This window comes from Panthera leo, chromosome B3 (genome assembly GCF_018350215.1).
Source record: "Panthera leo isolate Ple1 chromosome B3, P.leo_Ple1_pat1.1, whole genome shotgun sequence".
Classification (NCBI taxonomy): domain Eukaryota; kingdom Metazoa; phylum Chordata; class Mammalia; order Carnivora; family Felidae; genus Panthera; species Panthera leo.
Genome location: NC_056684.1, coordinates 35,441,932 through 35,464,674, shown reverse-complemented (window position 1 = coordinate 35,464,674; position 22,743 = coordinate 35,441,932). Strand labels below are relative to the sequence as shown.

The following is a 22,743-nucleotide window of genomic DNA, read 5'->3' as shown; positions in this document are numbered from 1 at the left end:
ACACTCTGTCTCTCTCTCAAGAATAAAATAAAACATTAAAAAAAATTGTTTATGTTTTATTTTATTCTTGAGAGAGAGAAAGAGTGCAAGTGGGGGAGGTGTAGTGAGAGAAGGGGGGAGACACAGAATCCAAAGCAGGCTCCAGGCTCTGAGCTGTCAGCACAGAGCCCGATGTGGGGTTCAAACTCACAGACGGTGAGATCATGGCCTGAGCCAAAGTCAAACGCTTAACCAACTGAGCCACCCACGTGCCCCAAAATATTTGGGGGGGGGGGGGGGAAGAGAGTAACTAAACAAACCAGGCGCAATGCTTAGGAATCTCATTGGTCCAAAGCCTCTTACCTCAAATGACTAGCACAGCAGTGCCTGGCACGTAGTAAGTGCTCAATGAACACTCAGCCAGAAGAATCTCAAATAGCCTCCCTGCATTTATTTTTCAAGGCTTCCTATTGCAGGGTCCCCGTGGCCGCAGATCAACACGGGCAGGACGGGCCCGGTGGATGAAATGTTGGCGTACAGCTGGGAGGGGAGGTGGGTAAGCTCTCCGCCAACAGGATGAGGCAGTGCGGTCGAGCCAGACCAACTGCAAGCCTTCTCGGTGGGTCTCTGGCCGCTGCCCCCACCCCTGAGCCAGGAAGGCAGGCGGCGGGCAGGCTCTGAACCCCCACAGTTACTGTGGTCTACGTGTAGCTACAGCTTTTGGGGGCGGGTGGTTATAAAAGGTTTCCCATCTGCCTACTTCCTCTAGCAAATAGGTCAAGTATCAGGGTCTTGGGAGTTCAAGGCAAAAAATGAAAAGTAGCTGTCCTTCCCCTTCCCGATACCCTTTAGCAAACATGCGGCCACAGCCTCCCCACAGGTGGGCTCTTCCTTCCTGCAGGGCTCGGTCCGGAGCCCAGCATCCTCTGGTTTTGAGGAAAAGGGACCTGCTGAGAGTTCACATAGCTGTGCCCGGTTCAAGGTTTGGCATCCGGGCCACCAGGTGACCACGGCTCAGAACAAGTTCCCAGTCTCACCCTTCCACCCTACTGGAAGCAGTTCGTGCCTCCTTCACCCACGTCCCAACACCGCAGGTATCAACCAGGGGCCATCAGAACAACTCCACACAGACAAGGAACTTTCTGGAGGCCTGGGGCATCGGCATTCAGGCCCCGTCCTGCGCCCGAACCCAATGAAGGTCTGGCAGCGCGAGATAGGATTACGTAGGAATGGGAGCAGGGCAGAGAGGGGAGGGGTGGCTGTATACTTGGAGAGCATTTATAGTAAAACAGGGCTTCCCCGTGGATGGGTCTGGGGTGGGAGGAGAGCACGCTCCTTCCAGCCCCCCTGGTCTCCACCAATAGCAGAAGCGGGACTGAGCCACACCCATCTCTACGCCGGCCACCCAACCCCGGGAGTGGGCTCACCACACTGGTGAGTTCACTCAAAGACTGTTTTCAACATTTTTTTTTTTTTTTTTTGAGGGCGGGGATGGCAGGGGGGGAAGCTCCTGGAAATAAAAGCTGGCCGGCCAGAGCCACTCGTAACAACAAGAGTAACAGCTAACACCCACCACCCCAGCTGTTCCCAAGCACGTTCCATGAGCTCGCTTGCAGTAACCCTGTAGGGAAGGCACTTAGAACTACACTCTCCATGTTTCAGATGGGGAAACTGACGCTCGCTCGGCAGCGAAGCAACTTCACTAAACGCCTTCCTACCAAGAAGCCAAATTTTGACATTTTGAGAGAGCCTGGAGAAGTCTCTTTGAAAGAAACACTACCGTCGGGGTTAATAATCGACAGCATTTCCGATTCGAACAGCTGTTAAAACAGCATTTGGTCCAATTCAAACAAGCCCTGAACATCAGTTCCAAGAAAGGGAGGGGGAAAAAGAAAAAATCCAGACATGTGGCTTCAACAATTGGGACAGGTCACAAATCACCAACTGGAACTAGATCACACGTCGGAAAACTCCTCTCGGCGATCCAGGGAATTGTTATCAATAAGGCAGCCGTGGTCCGCGCGAGGCTGGCCCAGGTCCTTCCCTCCGCGCGGGTCCCGCAAAGTCGCCGCCTTCTTTGAGCCAGATCCTCAGATACAAACCCGAGAGCAGGTAGGTGCCGGCGGCAGGAAGACGGCCGCCTTTGGAAAAAGGTGTTTGGGGAGGCTGGTGCGGCCTTTGAACATTGCTTTTCAAGTGTGGTTCAAAGCAGGCAGCTTTGCTGGTGGAAAAACACTGTTCCTCAGAAGGCACTAATCTACCAGACACAGACAGAAGCAGTTCAGAGACAGGTGCACAGAGACCCCGCAAGATGAGGAATCTGTGCTCCCGACTGGGCGCGGGGAGTAACGTCTGCCCCGCATCTCCGTCGAGACTGTTAGGCTAATAAACGACGGAAAACAAGATAGTGGGGGGCAAGGGTAATTTCCCAAGGAGCAAGCTGCTCAGCGTGCCTTAGTGGCTCCCGTCTGCGCGATGATCATCTCATTAAAAGCAGGACCTCCGAACATCTTGCTGTAAACCGAGGGTACCTGAGCATTCTAGAAGGCTGCGTCTCGAACCGCGCTCCTGTATGCATGGCCCTGCTGCTTAAGCAGCCTTGGGCCCCAGCCCCCCTCCCGGCACGCTGAACAAGGGGGGCCGGCACCTGCTCTTGCTCCCCGCCCCACCGCCTTCCTGCTCCTGGCCTGCAGCATCCAGCCAGCGTTTGGCCCTTTTTCTTTTTTGAAAATGTGGCTGACCGCTCAACACAGCCCACAGCCATGTCCACCTGACCCTCTCCCTGCCATTTATTTTCAAACCGCCTGGTCGTCTGTACCCGTGGGCTTTCAGGTGCTTCATTTTCATCTCAGCCAAATGGGAACGGGGAGAAGGAGAAATCTGCCACTTTACTTTTTTGTTTTAATTTTTTTTTTAGCATTTGTTTATTGTTGAGAGACAGAGAGAGACAGAGTGCGAGCAGGGGAGGGGCAGAGAGAGAGGGAGACACAGAACCTGAAACAAGTTCCAGGCTCTGAGCTGTCAGCGCAGAGCCCGATGTGGGGCTCGAACTCACGAACCGCGAGATCATGACCTGAGCCGAAGTCGGACGCTTAACCGACGGAGCCACCCAGGCGCCCCGAAATCTGCCACTTTAAAGAACATGTTATGGGGGCGCCATAACATGGTGGCTCGGTCGGTTAAGCGTCCGACTTCGGCTCAGGTCATGATCTCCCGGTTTGTGCGTTCAAGCCCCACAACTCTGTGCTGGCTGCTTGGAGCCTGGAGCCTGCTTCGGGTTCTGCGTCTCCCTCTCTCTCTGCTCCTCCCTGCTTGCTCTCTCTCTCTCTTAAAAATAAATAAACATTAAAAAAGGTAAAATAAAGAGCACATTATGACCCAAAGCCACGCAGCTCTGGTTCTACCCACCCCACCCCCACCCCCCAGCTCTTCTGCCTCCATCTATCTAGCCGTGTGGCTTTGGGCAAATCACTTCTCTCCCCCAGGTTTCAATTCGGTTGTCTACACAACAGTGGCCAAGTGGTACCTTGTAAGATCTAGGCGAGGTCACTTAGTTTTAGCCTGCTAACCATTCCTGAATTGCTCTGTGACATAGCGCTCCTCCATAGAGCTCAGTAAAATGGAGCACGGCAAGAGTTTAAAGGATGATGAGAGAAGGGACAAGCCACCTCCAGCCACTTGGAGGCGTGGCTGGGCTTTGGGGGGGGGGCGGGGGCTGGGCTGCCGCTGGCTGACTCAGTCCCCAGGAGCAGTCCTCACAGCACAAACCATTCAAGAGCAGTGACATCCCATCTGTCAATGTCAAGCAGCTACTGTCGGAAGGGCTCATCCTGGTGGCTGGGCCACAGATTTCTCCTCTAGAAACGTGTGTGTTTGGGGTGGGGACCCGGTCCACTCTGGGGTTCTTGAATTTTAGCCGGGTTTGACCTGGTTCTCGGACTCAAGTCCCGGGGTGTTCAAAGTGAATCTGCTTCATCTTGAATTAAAATCAGAGGGGCACAAGGGGAAGTTGGGGGCTGTGCAGAAGAGGGAGGGTGCAGCAGCCGGGCACCACAACCACTAAGCAACCAAATGGTGGAAGGTTCTGGAACAATGCGCTGGAGTAATTTTAACTCAAAATATCCCATTGCTTTTCCCAGGCAATTCTAAATTGATAGGCCCTCAATTATTGGACTGTACCAAGAAATTCCTTGCCAGGCAGTTTCTGCTCAGATCGAGCTTGGAGAGAACTCAGATAAAGCAAGTGGGTGTTTTATCACCAGCGGGAAGGAAGTCCAGGCACGAAGCGGGGTGAGACCTCCAGCAAAAGCGGGCGTGGGGAGCCCTGGCCCCACAGGCTCTAGGGGAAAACAGCACCACCACCACCCCCCTTTAAGAAGGGGGGCAAATAAATGATCCACTTAGCAGCTGAGGGAGATAATGACCCCTGCTTCTGGAGGGGCTGGCAGGGTTTACATCACAGATCACTCAATGATAGGTGAGCCTCCTTAAAGGCCCTTTTAGCACTGACATATTGATCAAATTATATATAACTACAATGTCATTAAATATTTATGCCTTCCGAGGAAGCCTGCTGAATTCTTTATGCCGGGAGGGCTTGGTACAAGAAAAGGCCCAGCCTGGTGTGACCCTGACAATCTGTCCCCCGAGGGAGGGAACAGGACGCTGGCTGGGGCCAGCTTATGCCAGACACTGTGTGCGCTAGTCCCCGTGTCCTTCACGCAGAGAAGGACGGCAACGAAGATCCAGTACCCTCGCCTTCATCCAGCTAAGCCCCACGGAAGGGAAGAGTCTGGGGTGCCCGCGGTTGTGACAGGACCCTCCACGTGCTCCCCGAGAAGGAATCCCGCCTTCCTTTTCTCTGCCTGCTAGAAATCTCCGGCATTTCCTTCAGGAGTCTGGGGAGTGAGTGAATCGGGAACAGTGAGCTGAGTGAGGAAGGGGAAAGAGTGTGTGTGGGGACTGGGGGAGAGGACGCACCTAGCCTACTGGCCCCGGGAAGAGTTGGCAAGGTGAAGCCTAGGGACTTGCACTCCAGCCCCAGGCCTGTCCTGCACTCGGGCTTCGGTTTCCATTGCATGAAAGAGGCAGATTTGGGCCCGGTATAAGAACGAGAGCTCTCAAAAATGAATCAGGCGCTGCGTGTGGGTGAGCGCCCCGTCCTTAGGAGCATTCAACGGCGACTCAACAGGGACACAGGGTTAGACGCCACTCCATGGGAGTAACCTGGGCCTAGGTGACAGCCAAGTCCCTCCCCGCCTCTAAGACTCTATGACTTTCATTTCTCAGACTCTCAATCTCCATCCACCAGGCTTCCTGTTAACAAGATCCAATAATCTTTAAATATTTGTTCACTTTAATTTCTTGGTTCCCAAACACATTAAACTCTGCCTCCCACCCCCACTCCAGGGGATGGCCCTCAAAGAGCTTGCTTGTGTAGACAGAACAGGGAAAGCCTTTTCAGATTAGACCTTCCCCCAACACTGCCCATTCATCCCAGGCGCCACTACCCACCCCCCCCCCCATCCCTTGGGCCCTCCATCCCCTCCCTCCCCTCAGATAACCCTCTGCCTCCCACCCCCACCTTCCCAGACTCCATTGGCCAACTCCCGCCAGGAGGAAAAATTCTCAATTCAGCCCAGTGGGGTTGCCATGGCAACCCCCAGCCACCTAATCCCCCTTAGAACATTATGCAAATCTCCCCTTGCCCCTCAACAGGCTGTAAAAGTCACATTACCCTTGCAGAGGCAGCTCGTTAAATTTTGGGGGTCTCCCCATAAGGTCAGCACTACAAATGAAACACTGGCTAGGACTTTTTAAGGACACAGGCTGGCTGGCAAATCTGGGTGGCAGGAAAGGAAAATGAGGTGTGGGGGGTGGGGGGGGGGGACAGGCTGACTGTGGGCAGACACAGAGCCCCATTCTATCCACCCACCACTGAGTTCACCACCAACAGGCTGGTGCCTTCTTAGATTAAAGGGGTCAAAGGGTCCTCTCTCCCTAGGCAAGGATGGCAGGAGGGGCGGCATGTCATAGGCCATAAAAATCACGATCGGTTATTTAGCAACTTGTTTATGGATCAGTTACCTCTCAAACAGACCTCCTCCCAAGTCACCGCCACGTTCAACCTCTCATTTTACAGATAAGGAAAATGAGGCCCAGAGAGGGCCGAGAGCCGCCCTGGGTCACAAAGCGAGATGGTGGCGACCAACTCTCCCTGCTCTGCAATCGAGAATCCTTCCCCCTACACCAAGGGTTCACAACCAGGGGCAACTGTGCTCCCCGGGGGGGCCTCTGGCAATGTCTGGGGACAGGGGTGTCACAACTGGAGAGGCGCTACTGACAGCTAGTGGGTAGGGGCCAGGGAGGCTGCTGATCTTGGGAAACACAGGACAGCCTCACCCCAAAGAATTATCCAGCCTCAAATGTCAAGAATGCCCAGACCGAGCCACCCTGATCTACACGTGGCTGACACACGTTTCACTGGATTCTTCAGAGGCGTTGTCTGGAGCCTTCCCAGCCCCGGAATCAAAGTCTGGAAGTACATACAGGTGGGTCTTGGGGGGGGGCCATGCAGGAAGACCACGCCTCAATATGGCCTGTGGGACGAGTCATTGGTTCCTGATTGAAAACAGACCTTAGTTTCTCGTTCTGAACCTGCCTCTGGTCCACCTGAGACCACGAGCCAGTCACTTAACCTCCCCAGACGGCAGTGTTCCAGTCAGTGCTCCTGTCAGGGAGTGCTCGGGACACCTACGCTGCTATGCTATGGGGCTAGGCCTGTGGGGCCAACAAGCAGCAAACGGGAAGGGGCCCTGGAATGTTCCACCACATCCACAACCCCACGACTCTTGTCCTCGCTCTTTGAGGCCTTGGCAACGCCAGAGACTCTGTCCCATTGGGAGAATACATTGCCGAGGCCCTCCTACGTGCAAGAGACTGTACCGAGCAATCAAGAGGCATCATCTTATGTGATCCTTGTAATGCTCCCTATGACCGCACGGTCCACCAGATGAAGCCACGAGCCACGGGGGGCTAGCGAACGTTAATGAAAACTCAACGTAAAACTCAGATTCTCACAGTAGCCACATTTCAAGGGCTCCATAAACACGGGCAGCTGCTGGCTACCCATACTGGACGGTGAGCCAGACCTTTCCGCCGTTGCAGAAAGTTCTACCTGACGGCACTGCTCTAGCAGGTAGGTGTTATTATTCTCCCCCGCATCAATTGAAGTTCACAGGAAGTCTACCTAGACAGTCCCAGGTCGCACAGCCAGTTAAGTCCCGACACAGGACTCAAACCCAAGGTTCTCTGGCCTCCAAGCCTGTCCCTTGGCCACCAGGACTTAGCCCTCCCAGCTCCTGATGCTCTGCACCTGACCAGCCAGGATGCCCCTCTGAAAACCAGTGGCTTCTGACGGAGCAACTCTGAGCCCTCTGGCACGGAGGGGCCAGTAAAAAGTCTCATCAGGAACCACCGGTGGGGCTGGGCAGGGGGGGGAGTGAGGGAGAGCCGCGTGGAGGCCCCTTGAGAAGGGAGGTCAGACCCAGGTGGGAGAATAGAGAAACTCCAACAGGCCACGAAGGGAGAATTATCTAGACCGCACCCCCACCCGCCCCCTTTGTAAGTTCCTACAGGCTGGATACCGCACGCAGGTATCGGGGGACACGGAGGCCAGCATCGCATGTATCGGGGGACACGGAGGCCAGCATCGTGCCGACGGTGAGAGGACTCTGGCAGGGGCGGGGCTGCTCTCTGGGGGCGCTGCTGCTTCTCTCCCCACTTCAGGCTGGCTTCGCGAAGATTCCTTGTTCCTCTGGGATGAAGTGCGAGGGCCTCAGGACTCCAACTGCCAACCTCAACCCCTGCAGAGCCTTCCCCCCCACCGCCCCCCCAGGATGTCTGCCCTGAGGCAAAGCCAGCTAAGATCGAAACATGGCAGCCCTCTCCCGGGGTGGGGGAGCTCAGAGGAAGGGGCCCCTTCCAGGAAAAGCAATGGGGAAGGGTGGAAGGAGAAGGGAGAGCTCTCCTGGACCCATCAGTCCTGGCCGACTCACGGCCTCCACCTACTGGATCTCAGGCTTGCTCTGTTTCCACGGGGGCCACTGAGCCTCTCAGTCTAGACCGTCTCGGATCACTTGTGGCTTCTCGGCCGCCCCCTGCATCTGCCCTACCTCTTCCTGGGCAGGAAGTCTGATAGTTCCTGTCCCCCACCCTGGCCTCGCCCACTAGCCCCCGCCCCCCCCCCTCACTAGACTGCTCCACTTTTCCCAGCACCGATCGCCACTGATCGCCACTGATTCACAAAGCACGCCCCCGGACGGGACACCCGGTTTCAGACTCCGGGCTCTCCCGAGATGCGTATCTGGGGACCGAGTAGCAGGCCCCCTCCTCCAGCCTTCGGGTCACAGACTGGCTGGGTGGTGGTGGAGGAGTCTAGCACCAAAGCCTTCTCGACTAGTTTAGGAGGAGTCCCCCTCCCATGCCCCCAAGGTGCTCTTGGCATTCCCAGTGCTACAGGACTGGGAGAAGGCTTCCTGCTCCTTGGAGTCTCCCGTATGAAGGAACAGGTAGCTTTCCTCCGCACACTAAGAAGGAACTTCCCCTGTTGGGCTAGTCTAGTTTTCAATCGGAATTACAAGGGCCACAACAACCGCAACAAACAGCTGAAAAGCAGCGCACGATGGTTACCAAGGATTTAAAAGGACAGCAGGACAAAGTCCTGGCATCTGGAACATTCCATGCCCAAAGAGACAGCCAGGGCATGCCTAACTTGCCCATCCACCCCCAAGCCACCGACCCTCGCTTCCTTCTCATAATCCCAATTCAGCCTGGTTTCCCTTCTCTACCCCCTTCCTACCCACCCTTCCCCCGTATCTCTGCTCTGTCATCTCCCCTCCCAGCTATCTCTTTCCTCACCACCTCCTTTCTTCCCTTTTCACGTTTAAACTGTCCACCGTACAAGGTGAAAAACAAACAAAACAAAAAACTTGAGCTAGATTAAAGACGCTCTAAGATAAAAAAAAAAAAACTCAGGACGCTTCTCCGTTCCTTCCTCCAATCACAACTTTGCAGCCAAAAGATGTCTCTCTCAGAAGCTGGAGAAAACCTGTATCCTTCCCAGAAAGTCCATAATGCTCTCAGGGTCAGGGAGAACCCCCAACTGGAAGGTTACCCTCTGCGAGTCTCCCCTCCCCCAAAACGTGGCCCAGCACCACGCAGGGCTCAGGGGGCCTCAGTGAATACAAAATGGTCCTATCCCTTGGGGGACTCCCGGCGTCATCCTTCCACACACAGCCAGCCCCTGCCCCTGCCGCCCCGTCCAGTTTATGAACACAGCCCTCTAGTGCCCTGGATGTATACAGGTCATTTTCACACCCCGCACTTTGAGGCTTCTGTCCTGCCGTTTGTTTGTCTGACGCCCAAATGCCTGTCGTTTTAGGTTCCTAAGATGAAAATGTCTTCGCTGCTTTGTAAACAGTCAAGTGCTACGGAAACACCAGAAGTCGATGTTATCATAATTATGTATGTGGAAGAACAAAATTTTCAAAGTCTGTCCTCCATAAAGGTCTTCTCCTGAGGTTATACTTAGTGGTGGTGGCGGCAGCTGCCCCAGGCCCCCAGACCCCGGTCTGTGTCCCTCACTCGGTGGGTGGAAAGGAAGAGGCCCCCTTTCGACACAAAAGCCAAGTCCGTCCACGCTCCCAGCCCTGGTCGTTCCCAAGCTCTCTTGTCACCCTTCAAAGGATGCCATTGGTGAAGGGGAGCTTTGGTGACAGCGGGGACAGGGGAACCTCTCCCGAAGGGTTGTGTTGCTTCTTCAGAGTCGGCTGGGGTGAAGGGGAGGGAGGTGTTTGTTCTCAGGCAAATCTCCAGGGCTGAGTTAAAGGGTCTCCGGGCTCATAAGCCCCTAAACCCCCGCATGAACCTCCACTTGAGAATAAGACCTTCCCATCCCCACCCTCATGCTTTCCAGAGGGGGCCCCCCCCCCCCCGCACAGTGAACAGCCTCCGGAACCTGAGCTGAAAGGGCCTTCAAGGTCCGAGGTCCCAGGTCCGGGATCTGCCTCTCCAGTAAGTGGAGCCCTCCCCCTCAGTCCCCACAAAGGTGGCCTTAGCCTAAACATTCAGCTAAACATTCAGTGACAGCTGGGCCCCACCCTCAGGCTGACTACAAACAAAAGAACTCCACAACAACACCGGGTGAGAACAGCCCTCCCTCCCATCCATTCCTCCAGAAACTCCAGAAAGGCCAAGTCCTAAGAAGCGCCCCCTCCCCCGCCTGCCCCCGCTGGGGTGGGGGGGAGGGGGTGCTCCTGTCTGCAGTGGATGCGGGCTTACATCAACCAGCCTACCCTACAGTCCTTACTGAGGCTCAGGCAGGAAATCCCCCCCCTGCCCTAAGTTTCTCCCCGGCCCCCACCGGTGGGGGAACACTTTACCGTGTTAAGGCGAGAGCCAGAAAAGAAAAAGCCGGGAGAGAAAAGCAGAGAGTGAGAGAGAGCGAGAAAGCAAGCATCTTGGCCCGGGAGTCGCAGAGAGCATTTGTTGAAAACAAGATATTGTCCCTTTAAGCATATAAAAACAAGGCCCTTGAGCACGCAGTTCTCACTCTGGTACACAATTATGGGTGCTTTCAGCTGTCTAGCACTGCTTCAAGTGCTCTCTTAAACCAGACTGTCAATGGCATGTTGAAAGCTATTTTGCTGGCTGCTATCATTAATAGCAAAGTGGAGAGAGCTGGCTGATGAGAATTAAATATGGGGGAGGGGCGGGTCAGAACCAGTCATTACAGAATTACCAACACGAGCAAGGAGGCAACGCCACTTTGGGGAAGAAAGTTCAAACCGGCATGTGGGGGTGGAGAAGCAGGCACCGGGAGGCCCACCAGCTCCCTCCGCCAGCGCAGGGCGTCCCCATCCCCCACCCCCACCCCCCCCACCGCTGCCCGGGGGCCCGGATGGCCCCCGAGGGCCAGCCCCGCAGAGCCATATGGGGACAGAGGGAGCCACGGAGTCGGGAGTGTGAGAGCAGAGAGGCCTTGGAGATCACTTTGCTGCAAAATGTCACCACCTCGCCTGGCTCCCCAAGTGGAGCCCCGCCCCCGCCCCCACCATTCCAGCTTGTGGATGGTGCTTCCGTTTGCCTTTCCAAGAGCGGTTGCCACCCAGATTGAGGAGCAGCGTCCTCCCCCTCCTCCCCCCAGGCTGGCTTTCTGCTGGCTTCTGCCTCATAAACCCCTGCCCTCCCTCTAAGTCTCGGCTCAGGTAACAGCCCTTCGGTGTAGTCTTCTGTGCCCCCCCATCCCCCTTCCCCTCCCCCTTTCCGGGGAAGCATAAGCTGTTCTGTCCTGGGTACTCCTCCTGTGACACTGGGGCCGTATTAGCACTTACCTCACTGCACTGACATGACTTATTTAGATGCCAACTCCCCAGCGGAGGGAATGGTGTCTGATTCGGCTGTGTAACCAGCCCCGGCCCACACCCAGCACATCCCAGGCCCCTAATAACCGTTTTGGAACGGCTCCAACCCCCTCATTTTACTGATGAAGAAACTGGATGCCGAGAGCCGTAGGAGGAAGCCTGCAGAGCTGGTAGCCAACCCACAATTAAAACCCTCACTTCCTACTCCCAGAGCTCAGGGAACCAGAATCCCACCCTCTGATGACCCCAGTAATTCTGAGCAAAGGAAAACCAGCGTGTTTGCTGAGCACCTGTTACGTGCCAAGCGCCCGTAAGAGACCCCAGCAGAGGGGCTTCCTCCGTGGCCACCAAAAAAGGAGATGATGAAGTGTGAGAAAGGGCGCCATGCAGGCCAGATCGCAGGCGGGAAACCCCACTGAGGTTTGGCCTTGACTACCTTTTGGTCCCAAGTGTCCCAGGATTTTGTGCAAACGGATAGGGATAGGAAAGCAGTTTCCCACGCAGGAGGGAAAAGGGAGCTCACTCCTACAGCGGAACGGAAACCGAGGGCCTCTGACACAGACCAGACCCTCTCTATACTAAGTGGAGGAGGAGGAACCCAAGGAGAAAAAGAGCTCTGTGCCCTCCGGGGGCCCCTGGGCCAGAAGAGTTCATGGAAAGAAGGAAGAGTCAGGCTCAGTTTCCTCGGATGATACGAGGCCATCCCAATGATCAAGCGTATGAGAAGCAAAAGAGCACACGAATCTCACTCCATATAGCAACAGCAGCAGTGAAGAATGGGGGTCCAGGGAAGGCTAGGGTGGAAGGCAGTCTGGGGCGGGAGCTCCTTGCAGGTGCACAGGACAGGGGGCAGGGGGCTTTGAGCTCGGCAGACCCCCAAAGCTGACCATGGCAGGCCCTCGGCACAGTGAGAGGAGCTAAGTGACTGGAGAAAGCTCAGCAAGAGTGACCAGCCAGGAAAGGTGAGGTGGAAACCAGGGCCTAGGAGGAGTGCTTGGATGCCAGCAACCACCCCCCCCGCCCCCCCCCCCCCCCCCCCCCGCCCCCGCTACTCCGGAACTCTTCTTAGCTCAACCCAGACGCACCCCACAAACAGGCACTCCTGGGCAGGGTCTTTGTAACCTCGCCACCTGCTGGCTCCCTCTGGCCACCCGGCCTTCAACACTGATGGCCCCCAAACTTCAACTTGTACCTGGACATCTTCCAGCCAAGCCCCTAATTACTTGGGTGATGAGAGGGGAGGGGACAAATAGAGATCTCCCATATCCTTCTTCAGCCCCGCGTTCACGGCGGCCACGGCCGCCGTGGCTTTCTGTATCCTTGGGGAAAAAGGTCACAGGCCTTACCACTTTACCTCACCCATGAACCTGACCTCTGGGGTCGCTAGTTCCGCACTGTGTTTATTATTACGCACATCAAATCATTAGATGTGCAAATAGCTGGCAATTCAGAAGAGGACGGTGGGCAAAAAGCATCCAGCTGATATGGTTATACAACCCGAAATGGGGTACTTTGTACTTTGGTATAGCCAGGTTCGCAGGCGTTGCCTTAGCCTCTTGACATAATGCAGAAAGCGGCAATGACAATTAAAGCCACAGAGTGCTATCAGTTAGTAAACAAATACACCTCACCTCTTGAGTCTTGCTAAACAGAGACCTGGGCTCGGGACAAAAGGTTGCATTAGCAGCCCCAGCACTAACGCGGGACTGGGTAACTGGGTATCTCAGCTCCCCTCCCTGGCCTCAGTTTCCTCATCTGCAATCTGGAATGGTTTGCATAAGAAGCCAGAGGGCTCCCCCCCCCCCGTTCCAGGATGCCAAGAGAAACTTGGAGGAAGGGTTGCTCCTCTGGGTTTATAGAAAAAGGGTGACCGTAAAAAGGGTTGGCATAGCGCTGCCCCAAAGTCCAAATGTCTCAAGTTCTCTTTTGAAACCTCAGTGCTCACCGGGGGAGGGTGAAGACGGGCTGACCCAGCTTCTCGTGCCTCAAACCCCACAGCCAACAGGTGCTCTGGGGCGCTCCTTTCGAAGCTGGCTTTGTTGGCACTGGAGAGCCTCGGCAGGGACAGGACAGGAATCAATGAGCTGGCCAGCCATCATCGCCTCCCTGAATCACCCTTGACATTCTGCCTGGAAGCAGGGGCTTAGAGGAGGTGGGTGACCCCTTGAAAGCTCAGGCCAGGCGCGTGATTCTGTAATCTTTGCTTTGCCATAATTAGGGAGGTAGGCAGAGGCGTAGGAGGAGAAACCATTTATTACTTCTGTGGGATTTGACAGCTTGAAAGAAGAACGAGAAGGATACAGGGAAACAGCCAGCAGGAGCCAGCCACAGTGAGCTTAACCTCTCGGTAAAATAAAAAACGGGCTGGACGCACCTCGGCAGCTGCCCTCTGTCAATACCCAGGGCCTATCGGGCAGACCCGGAGGTTCCCAACTAATAGGCATTTCCCCAGAGACAGCAAAGAAGACCTTTTTTAAAAAAAAAAAAAAACAACGGTGGCGGTGGTGGTGGCGGTGAAGGGGGGGCGGGGTGCATGTGAGCGAGCAGGCGGAGGACCCCCACGCTTTCCAAAGTGCCAGCTCTGGAGATCACCTATTACATAAAGGTACAGACAGTCCCCACCCCCACCCCTGAGCTTAAAGACGAAGAATCCAGCCTGTTTGTTCCAGGCAGATGTAATCACACGAACAGTCAAGTCTAGAGGGCAGGACACTGCATGAATAATTCAAGCGCTCCAGTCACTTGATGGTGTGTGCAGATAAAACACCAGTCAACCGCTAAACAGGTCAGCTGATAAACTTGTTTGCTCAGGCCTAACCACCATCCGCCAAATGCACCCGAGACCCACACTACAATTAGTGGCTGGGTTTTCTTCTGCAGAACCCCGGCAAGCCTAGGGAGTGGCCAGCCCCATTAGGTCAGGGTTGCAGGTTAGTTTCTTCACCTCCCTGCCTCTTTGTTCCTCCACAGCCTCCGGGCGATTTCACCCAACTCCAGAGATTGCCATAAACCCGGCGAAGGCACCAGAAGGCACCACTCATTCGTGCTGGGAAAGCAAAGGGGAGCTGGTGGTAGGGCAGAGGGGACTGGCAGGCAGGGTAAAGCACCCATTTCGAGAATCCAGAGGCCTGGATTGGAGTCCCAGCCCTGCGCGACGGGCCTCCCTGAAGCCTCAGTTTCCCTGCCTGTACAAAGGGTGTCTGCCTGCCTCTAGCAGCTGAGAGGATTAAATGGGACCGTGTCGCCAAACCTCAGGCATTCTCCCCCTGAGAACCCTGTCTGGGGAATGGCCAGAAGCCCCAGATGCACACAGCTGCTCTTTGTGCAAACCCCACCACCACATGCGTTAAGGCGGTTAACTCTTCCTGAGTTCAGAGTCTCCCCAGGACTCCGGGAACACCTTTGCTCCACCAGCCAAGGTGGACTCGTGCCAAAGAACCAACCACTCACAGACACGGGGAACACCACCCATGCAGACCTCAACATGCAACGACATATTACGCCTTAATTATGAAGCTCTTAGAATAACTGCTGCTATAAATTTTAAACCTGGGTGCAATTACCCTCTTTAAACACACCCAAGATACTAAGCACCGAGGGAAGAAAAAAAAAAAAGAAAAAAGAGGAGGTGGAGAAAGGGAGAAGGTGGCACCTTGCCTAACAGCCCAAGGGTCCCTGAACACCTGAGGTCCACTCCATGCATTCAGTCCCACCTAAAGTTGGGCAGCACCTGCCTCCAGTCCATTCTGCCGAAGAGAAACATCTCGATATACAAAGCCGTGGCTGCTTGTGATTTCTGTGGGTTAAGAAGTGAAAACTTGGTAGCTTTCCTATGCTAATCCCTCAGGAAGCCACAAACTGGCTTCCCACATGGCCCAGTAAACTCAGGCCCCTTTCCGGCTGCCCTTCACCCAACACTGGGGCTTCTCCAGGACAGAAAGGAAACCACAGATTCAAAAGGCTTTATAGGAAGCCACCGGAGCAGGCCGCAAGGGACAGGCATTTCAGGGTCACCTGCCCTTCTCACCTGCCCCAGACCCTGCCCCCGTCAAGAGCAGATTTTAAACCCCCGTCAACGACTGTTAATTTAGGGCAGCAAATCCATTCAAGTCACGGTCACCAAAGGCTAGAATGAGTCAACAGTCTTCTGAGATTTCAAGAACACCAATTGTGAAAAAGAACAACCGGCCTGCGCCATTTATCCGTGCCAAGTCACTTCTAATCGCTGGCCAAGCCAAATTACAGACAGCCTCTCCTTGGAACACAAATACACAAACAGGCCTCTCCCACAGCCCAGCCTAGCACCCGGGACTAGTTACTGATATGCACTGAGATAAAGGCTGTTTGTATTTGCTCGGTTTGAGGTATACTGTTATTAGGAGAGTGACAATACGAGGTAGTTTACGTATCCATTAAACACCACCACACTAGCTAAACTGGTTTGACTTCAGGATTTCAAAGCTGAGCTCAACTACCAGCCACCTCCGAGGTCCTGGCGAGGCAGCCCTGGGCAAGTTACTTCACCTCTCTGCTTCAGCTTCCTTCTCTGTAAAATGGGGACCCGGGCTGCCTTCAAATGAAGATTGAGAGGAGAAAGCTGCCTCGCAAACGTAAGACATGAGGGCTATATTTCATCCTGGCTTCGTATTTTTAAGCAGTTAGTGGCTTGTTCCCTTAAATTTTGACAGCTCAGCCTGGCTTTAAAGACTCTTGAAATTTAATCTTATCAAGGCAGAACATCAAATTGTTATGCGCAGGCACACATGCGCGCGCACGCGCACACACACACACACACACACACACACACCCCTCCTGCATTTCCCCTTGAGAATTTTATATTAAAACACTTAAAAGCAGCCAGCTAGCCCCCTCTGGGTTTCAGGAGTTTGTAAAGCAGATCCTGAAGGCACAACATTTCCTCTGCTCCTTTATACCAAGATCCAAGACCAGGACTAATTTCACAAGCTCAGGTGCCAAAAACTCATGCCCAAGAAATCAGCAACGCCTCAGACCCTGCATTTCAGAGACCGGATCCATTTGCTCTTCAAGGAGAAGGAGGGGGAACAGAAGACGAGGCTCCTTTTCAAAGGGCAGGGGCCATAAGAAACCCATTTATTAGGTTTTTAACCGCTAGGTAGATTTCGAGAAGAAAAGCACTTACCTGCTTGTGCATTTCGATGTTCAAGCCATAGGACATCTCATAGTACTAAAAGCAAAAAGAATTGCCGTTAACAGGCAACCCCCAGTCATCTGTTCACTTTCCAAAATCAGCTTTGGGTCCAGGTTTCTGGCCAAATCACACTTTTAGGATACAAATGCTAACGAAGTTCAAATCAAACCCCAAAGCCCGCTATAGGGGGGTTGAAGGGCTGACCAGGGGTGAATGTGGCTCTCATCTCTACAGAACATTATCGATGCAGCAGTAAGAGAAGCTGGGCCCTCCCTCCCTTCCACAAGCACCTCGTGGGCCACATATCCTGTTTATACAAGGTTCGGGTTCAACAGGGAATCGTGTGTATACTGGGCCCCTCTTGTCCTCTGAGAGTTATTTAGCAATGTGTCAAAGGCCTCTTATGTGGAAAGCAGTGCAGGGAGGGCGCTTAAGTGCCTCCCATGTCCTCTCAACAAACAGAAGATGGAAACTCAGGGCAACAGACACTGGGAAAGGGAAGAGACTCTACCCTACTGCGCCAAGGCTGACGAGGCTGGGGTATCCCTGCTGAGGCAGGGGAGTGGAGGCAGAGAGCTTTGAAAGGCTCCTCCACTCTCACAAAACCCTGGGGAACGAAGGGGGGGGGGGGGGGGCGCGTGCAGGGGATAGGCGGAGAGGGCTCCTGTCCCACTCTGGCTAGATCCCAGGGCTGCAAAGCAGCAAAGTTACCCAACACTCCCCGGAGGTCCCTAACAGAGATGTTATCCCACCCAGACGTGAGCTGATCCAGTCCTATCTTACTAGCGAAGACAGGGGCCACCAGTCCCTCTGGGAAACAAACTAAAGGGGCACGAAGGTAGCGCAAAAGCGCCCCGCCTGGATTTGGGTTTCCCTTTCGGCCCCTCCTCTCACCCACCCTCCTCCAAGTGGCCCGGGCTAAAGAGGGGGGGGGCAGTGGCGGGTCGGGGGCACACTCGGATAACCCCGGCTCCCAGGGCTGCCCGGCGGCTGGCCGCGGCGGGCCGGGGACTCGGCTGCAGGGTCCCCCAGACCCCCACCCCGGGCCCGCCCTGGCCCCGGCCCGCGGCCGCCTCTCACCATCACGTAATGGCGCTGCATCTCGGTCTTCTCGTTCGCCAGCTTGTCGTACTCCACTTTGAGGCTGCGAGGGCAGGAGGAGCCGGCTCAGGCCCGGGGCCCGCACTGCCTCCTCCGAGGCCCCAACGTCAGGGCCTCTGAGAACCGCTTTGCCACTTCCTGAACGCCCCCCCCCTCCGCCCCTTGGGGGACCCTGTCACCCCGCAGCCCCGGGGCGGAGGGGGTTCGGGTCCTCGCCGCGGGGGAGGGAGAGACACAACTTGAAACTTCCGCGGCCGAGCGCGTGGACTGCTCAGGGCCGCGGGGGCCGGGGCGGGGGGAGGGAGGCGGGTGGAGAACCCGGCTCGCGACCCCCGGAGCGGGCCCGCCGCGACCCCGACCCTCACCCCGCCCGCGGCCCAGGGTGCCGGGAGGCTGCGGGCAGCCAAGGGTTAAGGCGCCGCGCTCGGAAAGGGGAAACAAAAGGCGGAGGCCCCGGCTGCCCCGCCGCCCCGGGTCGGGAGCCCCCTCCGTCCCCGCGGGGGGTGGCAGGAGCCGCGGCGGGGACGCCCCTTCCCGCCGGCCCCGGGGAGGCCCCCACCGGCCTTACCTGTGATATTGAGCTTGCAGGAACTGGAATTCGTCTTTGATCCTGTCACAAGACTCAGCCACCGTGAATTTAAATCCCGGCTGCCCGGGTTGATGGGGAGCCTGGAGCCCGCGAGGACGAGACAGGGGAGGGGGCGGGGGCGTCAGACTGGGCTCCGGGCGGCCCCAGCCCCTCGGCGGCTTCCCCCGGCTCCCCCCGCCCAACCCGGGAGGCCACCCTCACAGCCCAGAACCTTCCCAGCAAGTTTCTCAGCCGCCCGACGGGGTGGGGTGGGGGGGCGCCCCAATCCTTCCCCATTGGCGGCGGGGCTCATCCCTTGCACGAAGGGGCTCCCTTCCCAAGTAAGACCGGCACTGGAACATAGCCGGGTGAGTTGGGAGATTGGGGAGAGGGAGCGGGGGAGGAGGGGGGCAGCGTGAAAACAAACAGTTCCGCTGGAACACAGGCAACCCCCCAACGCCACTCGGGCGGAATTAACCTCCTCTCTCCACGGCGCCCCCCCATCCCCATCCCCTTTGTGTGAGCGCGCGCGCGCGCGCACTCACACACACACACACACACACACACACACACACGCACGCACACACCATAAAGGTAGCAACAAGCAAAATGGAGGTGCCAGATAAACTGCCTCGTTTACCCTGCCATGATAGATGCTTAAATAAACCGAGTTGCAATTACTCACCGGATGTCTGCCTTGCGGATACATGGCAGGGAGGGGTCGTGATTCCGAGAGCGTGGAAGCGCCGAGAGCTCGGGCCGGGGAGGTGCGGGGGAGGGGGGAGCCAAGCCCGAGCGGGGGGCGGCCGGGAAACCGAGTGCTCGCCCCCGGCCCCCCCAGCCCGCTCTCGCAGCGAAATCCCAGAGTCGGGCGCCCGCCCCAAGTGGAGACAAAGAGCTGCGGAGCAGGCGGCAAAGTCGTCGGCGGGCGCCGAGGCCGGGCGGCGGACGCGGGCTTTGTGCGCCTAGGGCTCGGCGGTCTGCGGCCGGCCGCCTTCCCCCCGCTGCGTGGAGCGCGTCAGGGCCGGGGACAGCGCGGACATCGTCGTCTCCCCGGTGGCTCCGGCGCGGGGTCCCGAGGCCGGGGTCTCCTCCTGGGGCGACTGCGGACCCCCTCCGGATCACTCGGCGAGTCGCGCCGTGAGGGGGGCGCGCCGAGGCAGCCCCAGCATCCGGGGCGCGCGGGTCCGATCCCAGAGGCGGCTCCCGGGGAGAAGAGGAAGGAGGCTAGCACCCAGGTGGCGGCTGGGGGCCGCAGGAGCGCCGGAGGGTGAGGGCGGGAGCCCGGCGCGGGCGCTTAGACGCCCCCCCTCGGAGAGGAGAGCCTGCTGTTCCGTCTGCTACTGCCGCCGCCGCCGCCGCCGCCGCTGCAAGCCCTTCCCAGGGCCGAGGAGGAAACTCCAGGCTCAGTAGGTGCAAATCAGCTGCCCTGGCATCCTAACTCCAGCGGGCACCGGAAGCCTCCGCAAAGGGGTCCTCGCTGCTCCCAGCTTGAGCGCCGCGTCCCCAGCGAGGAGCGCTCGGCGCCGCCACCGCCGCCTCGGAGCGCACAGGCAGGAGAGAGCGCAGCCCGAGACCGGGGAGCTCTGCGGCTTCCTTCCTTCCCCTCGGCCTGGCTCTTCTCTCCGCGCCCGAAAAACCCCCCAAACACACACCCCAAACACACACACACACGCACGCACACACACACGCACGCACACACACCCAAAAAAGTGCCCGGGACCTGCGGATACCACACACAGACAGGCGAGGGGGACGAGCACGAGGTCTGAACTGCCGCGAGAGCAGTTCCAAATAGGGACTGAAAAGTAACAAAATAATGTGGCAGCTTCGCCCGGTGCTGGCCAATGGGAGTGCGGGGCCCCCACGTGGGGCTACCGGACTCGGCCTGCGACTGGGCGCCGCCGGGCGCGACGTCACAATGCCCTCTTGTGTCTAAAACTATGCATGAAAAGTAGCAATCAGGCCCTACCCGCTGGTGACTTTCGCATGGGAGTGAAAAACAGCGCTCCTCAGATCAGGAATTAACCGAAAGACATATAATAAATAGATATATATTATAGTGCTGGGCTGCTAGACTTTTTTTTCTCCCGCCTCTTTTTTTTTTTTTCCCACGATCTACTAGCAAATAATTATTTGGCGGGAGGGGGAAACAGGGGAACCCGAGGAATAACAACAAAAGAAAAAAAGACAAGCCGTACGGTCCTCGAAACCTGTGGCTGGTAGTAATGTATCAGTTTATTCTGCAGTGGCGGCGAACGATTCCTCCCTGGAATCTCATTAGGTCTGCAAAGCAGCCCAATTAGATACTATAAAACAAACAGAATCACTTTGTCACTTTAATGTTTTCACTTCGCAGGATTTAGGACTGAGAAAATGGTGGGTCCCAAAGTTGCCTCCCACCTTAAAAAATTTGCTGGGAACTGAGGGTGTCCCTCTCTTTACCCCTTCTCTTGCCCTCCCTCCCCCTTCCACTGGCCCCCAGCTTTTTTTTTTTTTTTTTCTTTGTTCATTCGTCCTTCTTTTCAGAAAGCCAAATAAACAGCGTCTTTGATGTGCGGCGGCTGCCGGCTAGAAGTCTGAGGAACTCTGGCTTGGCGGGCAGCGCAGATGGAAGGGCCGGCTGCCGGCGGACAAACGGCCCAGTTCCCGAGGTTCCTCACCGCGCGCTGGGGCCAGGGGAGCGGAGGAGGGGATGGGGAGGCGGCCCTGCCCTGCCGTGGCCGGGGAGCTCCCCGTTCCGACCCGGTTTGCCCGGCCTGCTCGAGGCTGTGTTGCGGCGTCGGCGGAAGCCTGCGGAGGGGCTCGCGTGCGGGCCCGTGGGTGTCTCGGCAGCCAGCCTCGACGCCCCGGGAGGCGCAGACGCTCGCCTGCCCCCGCGCGCTCCTCGCGCACCCCCAACCGCCGCGCCTCCGGGACTCCCCGCGCGGTCGCACAGGCCACTCGACTCCGGGGCCAGTCCGCCCGCAAACGGATAGCCTCGATCTGCTGCTCGGGGTTACGTCAGGGCAGACGGGCAGTGGGGGAGCGGCCGCGCCCCGGACCCCCGCGGGCCCCGCCGGGTGGACCGACCCAACGGGCGCCCGCGGGTCCCTCCCCGGCATCTCCGCGAAAGCGCACGCACCCCGGGGCCGGTGGCGGGCGCGCGCGAGCCGGCCGCGCGCCCCCGGATCTATATTTTCCCCTCATTAGGATCTGGAGTTTGCTCTTTGCATCTTAATGAGGAGCTGAGAGCGAGCGGGCGCTCGGAGGCCGGTGCGCAGGGAGTTACACGTGAGCGCCCGCCTAGGAGTTGAACCTCCCCGCGCCCGCTCCGGCCGCCAGCCCTGAACCGCGCTCCTCTCTTCATTTATTTATTTTCCTAAATAAAAACATAAATCGTGTGCGGCGCGCACCGAAGAGGGGGGTAGAGAGAAGCCCGGGTCGACAGATGCGAGCATCTGGCCGCAGCATTCATTAGACACAAAATGGCTCCTCTTTGGAGCTTCCTTTTCCCCTCCCCCTTCTCTGCCCTCCCCCTTACGTCACGGGTGGGCGCACCCGCTTCCAACCCGCCCCGCCCCTTTCTCGCTCCTGCCCCCCACGTGGGAACCGTCGGCCACGCCCCCTAGCAAGGCCCGGGAAACCAATCAGAAGCCGCCGAGGAGGCCCTCCGCCACTGATTGGTGAAACGGTCGGGAGCTGTCAGTCCGCGTCCAGAGCTGTCAGTCAAAACCACGAGGGGTGGGGGAGCGCTGACAAATGCCGAGGCTTCTGAGCCTCCCGCTTGCAAATAGTGCTTGGAATGGCTGCTTAATTAGCTTTGAATGGCTTTTCCTTCCAGCTCAAACAATCTGTCACTACCATGTGGTATAAAGGAGCCATGCATAAAAAAGTAAGCAGAGGCTAAATATCAATTTGATTTTGTGTATCAAAGGAATATTTTATTTTTCTCCCTAGTAATGAAACGTATCAATTTAAATAATAAAAGGTAAAACACACACACACACACACACACACACACACACCCCGAAAAGGGGGGAAAAAAAAGAAAAAAAGGAAAAAGAAAGAAAAAAAAAAAAGCCCAAACTCCACGGTTCTCTGACTCCTGCGCACGCCTGAAACAGGTAATTTCTACGGCCCACGTTTAGAAGGAAACCTGAAGATTCCCTCCACCCCCACCCCGCCCCCAAACTGAGTCTTGTTTTGTTGTTGTCGTCCAGAAGTCTAGGAGTGATGGGGGAGGGGTGGCCTGTAAAAGGGAAGGTGGGGGCGGGGGGGGGGGACAAACTTTAAAGGAGCTCTTTGAAGCTGCTAATCAAAGTGAAGGGGGTTTTAAGACCCCGTAAACTGGGGATCCCACAGCAGGTCTCGATTTGGGAGCCGAGAGGAGGGGTGGGGGAGTAGCGGGTGTGCGTCTCGCCCGGATTTATTAAACACAATGCCTTCAAGATGCGCCTTGTCCGGCCTCCCTTTCCCGATCTCATTCCGGACTGGCTCCAACGGCGCCCGCCCGCAGTCGA

The 22,743-nt window shown here is 56.7% G+C and overlaps 1 protein-coding gene across 8 annotated transcripts in view; it reads right to left on the bottom strand.

Moving 5' to 3' along the window:
- Positions 1 to 20,100, bottom strand: part of TLE3 (TLE family member 3, transcriptional corepressor) — a 48,014-nt gene extending 27,914 nt beyond the window's left edge. For 4 of the 8 annotated variants that reach the window (XM_042941538.1, XM_042941540.1, XM_042941542.1 and 1 more), the window contains exons 1-4: positions 18,927 to 20,099; positions 18,242 to 18,342; positions 17,653 to 17,716; positions 16,564 to 16,608 (exon numbers count right to left, since the gene is read on the bottom strand). In XM_042941538.1, coding sequence (XP_042797472.1) covers positions 16,564 to 16,608; positions 17,653 to 17,716; positions 18,242 to 18,342; positions 18,927 to 18,950 — 234 coding nt within the window. In that variant the 5' untranslated portion in view covers positions 18,951 to 20,099. Of the gene's footprint in view, positions 1 to 16,563; positions 16,609 to 17,652; positions 17,717 to 18,241; positions 18,343 to 18,926 lie in introns of all 8 variants that reach the window. The other 4 variants (XM_042941537.1, XM_042941539.1, XM_042941543.1 and 1 more) reach the window with 2 other exon arrangements.
- Between the last annotated feature and the right edge of the window lie 2,643 nt (positions 20,101 to 22,743).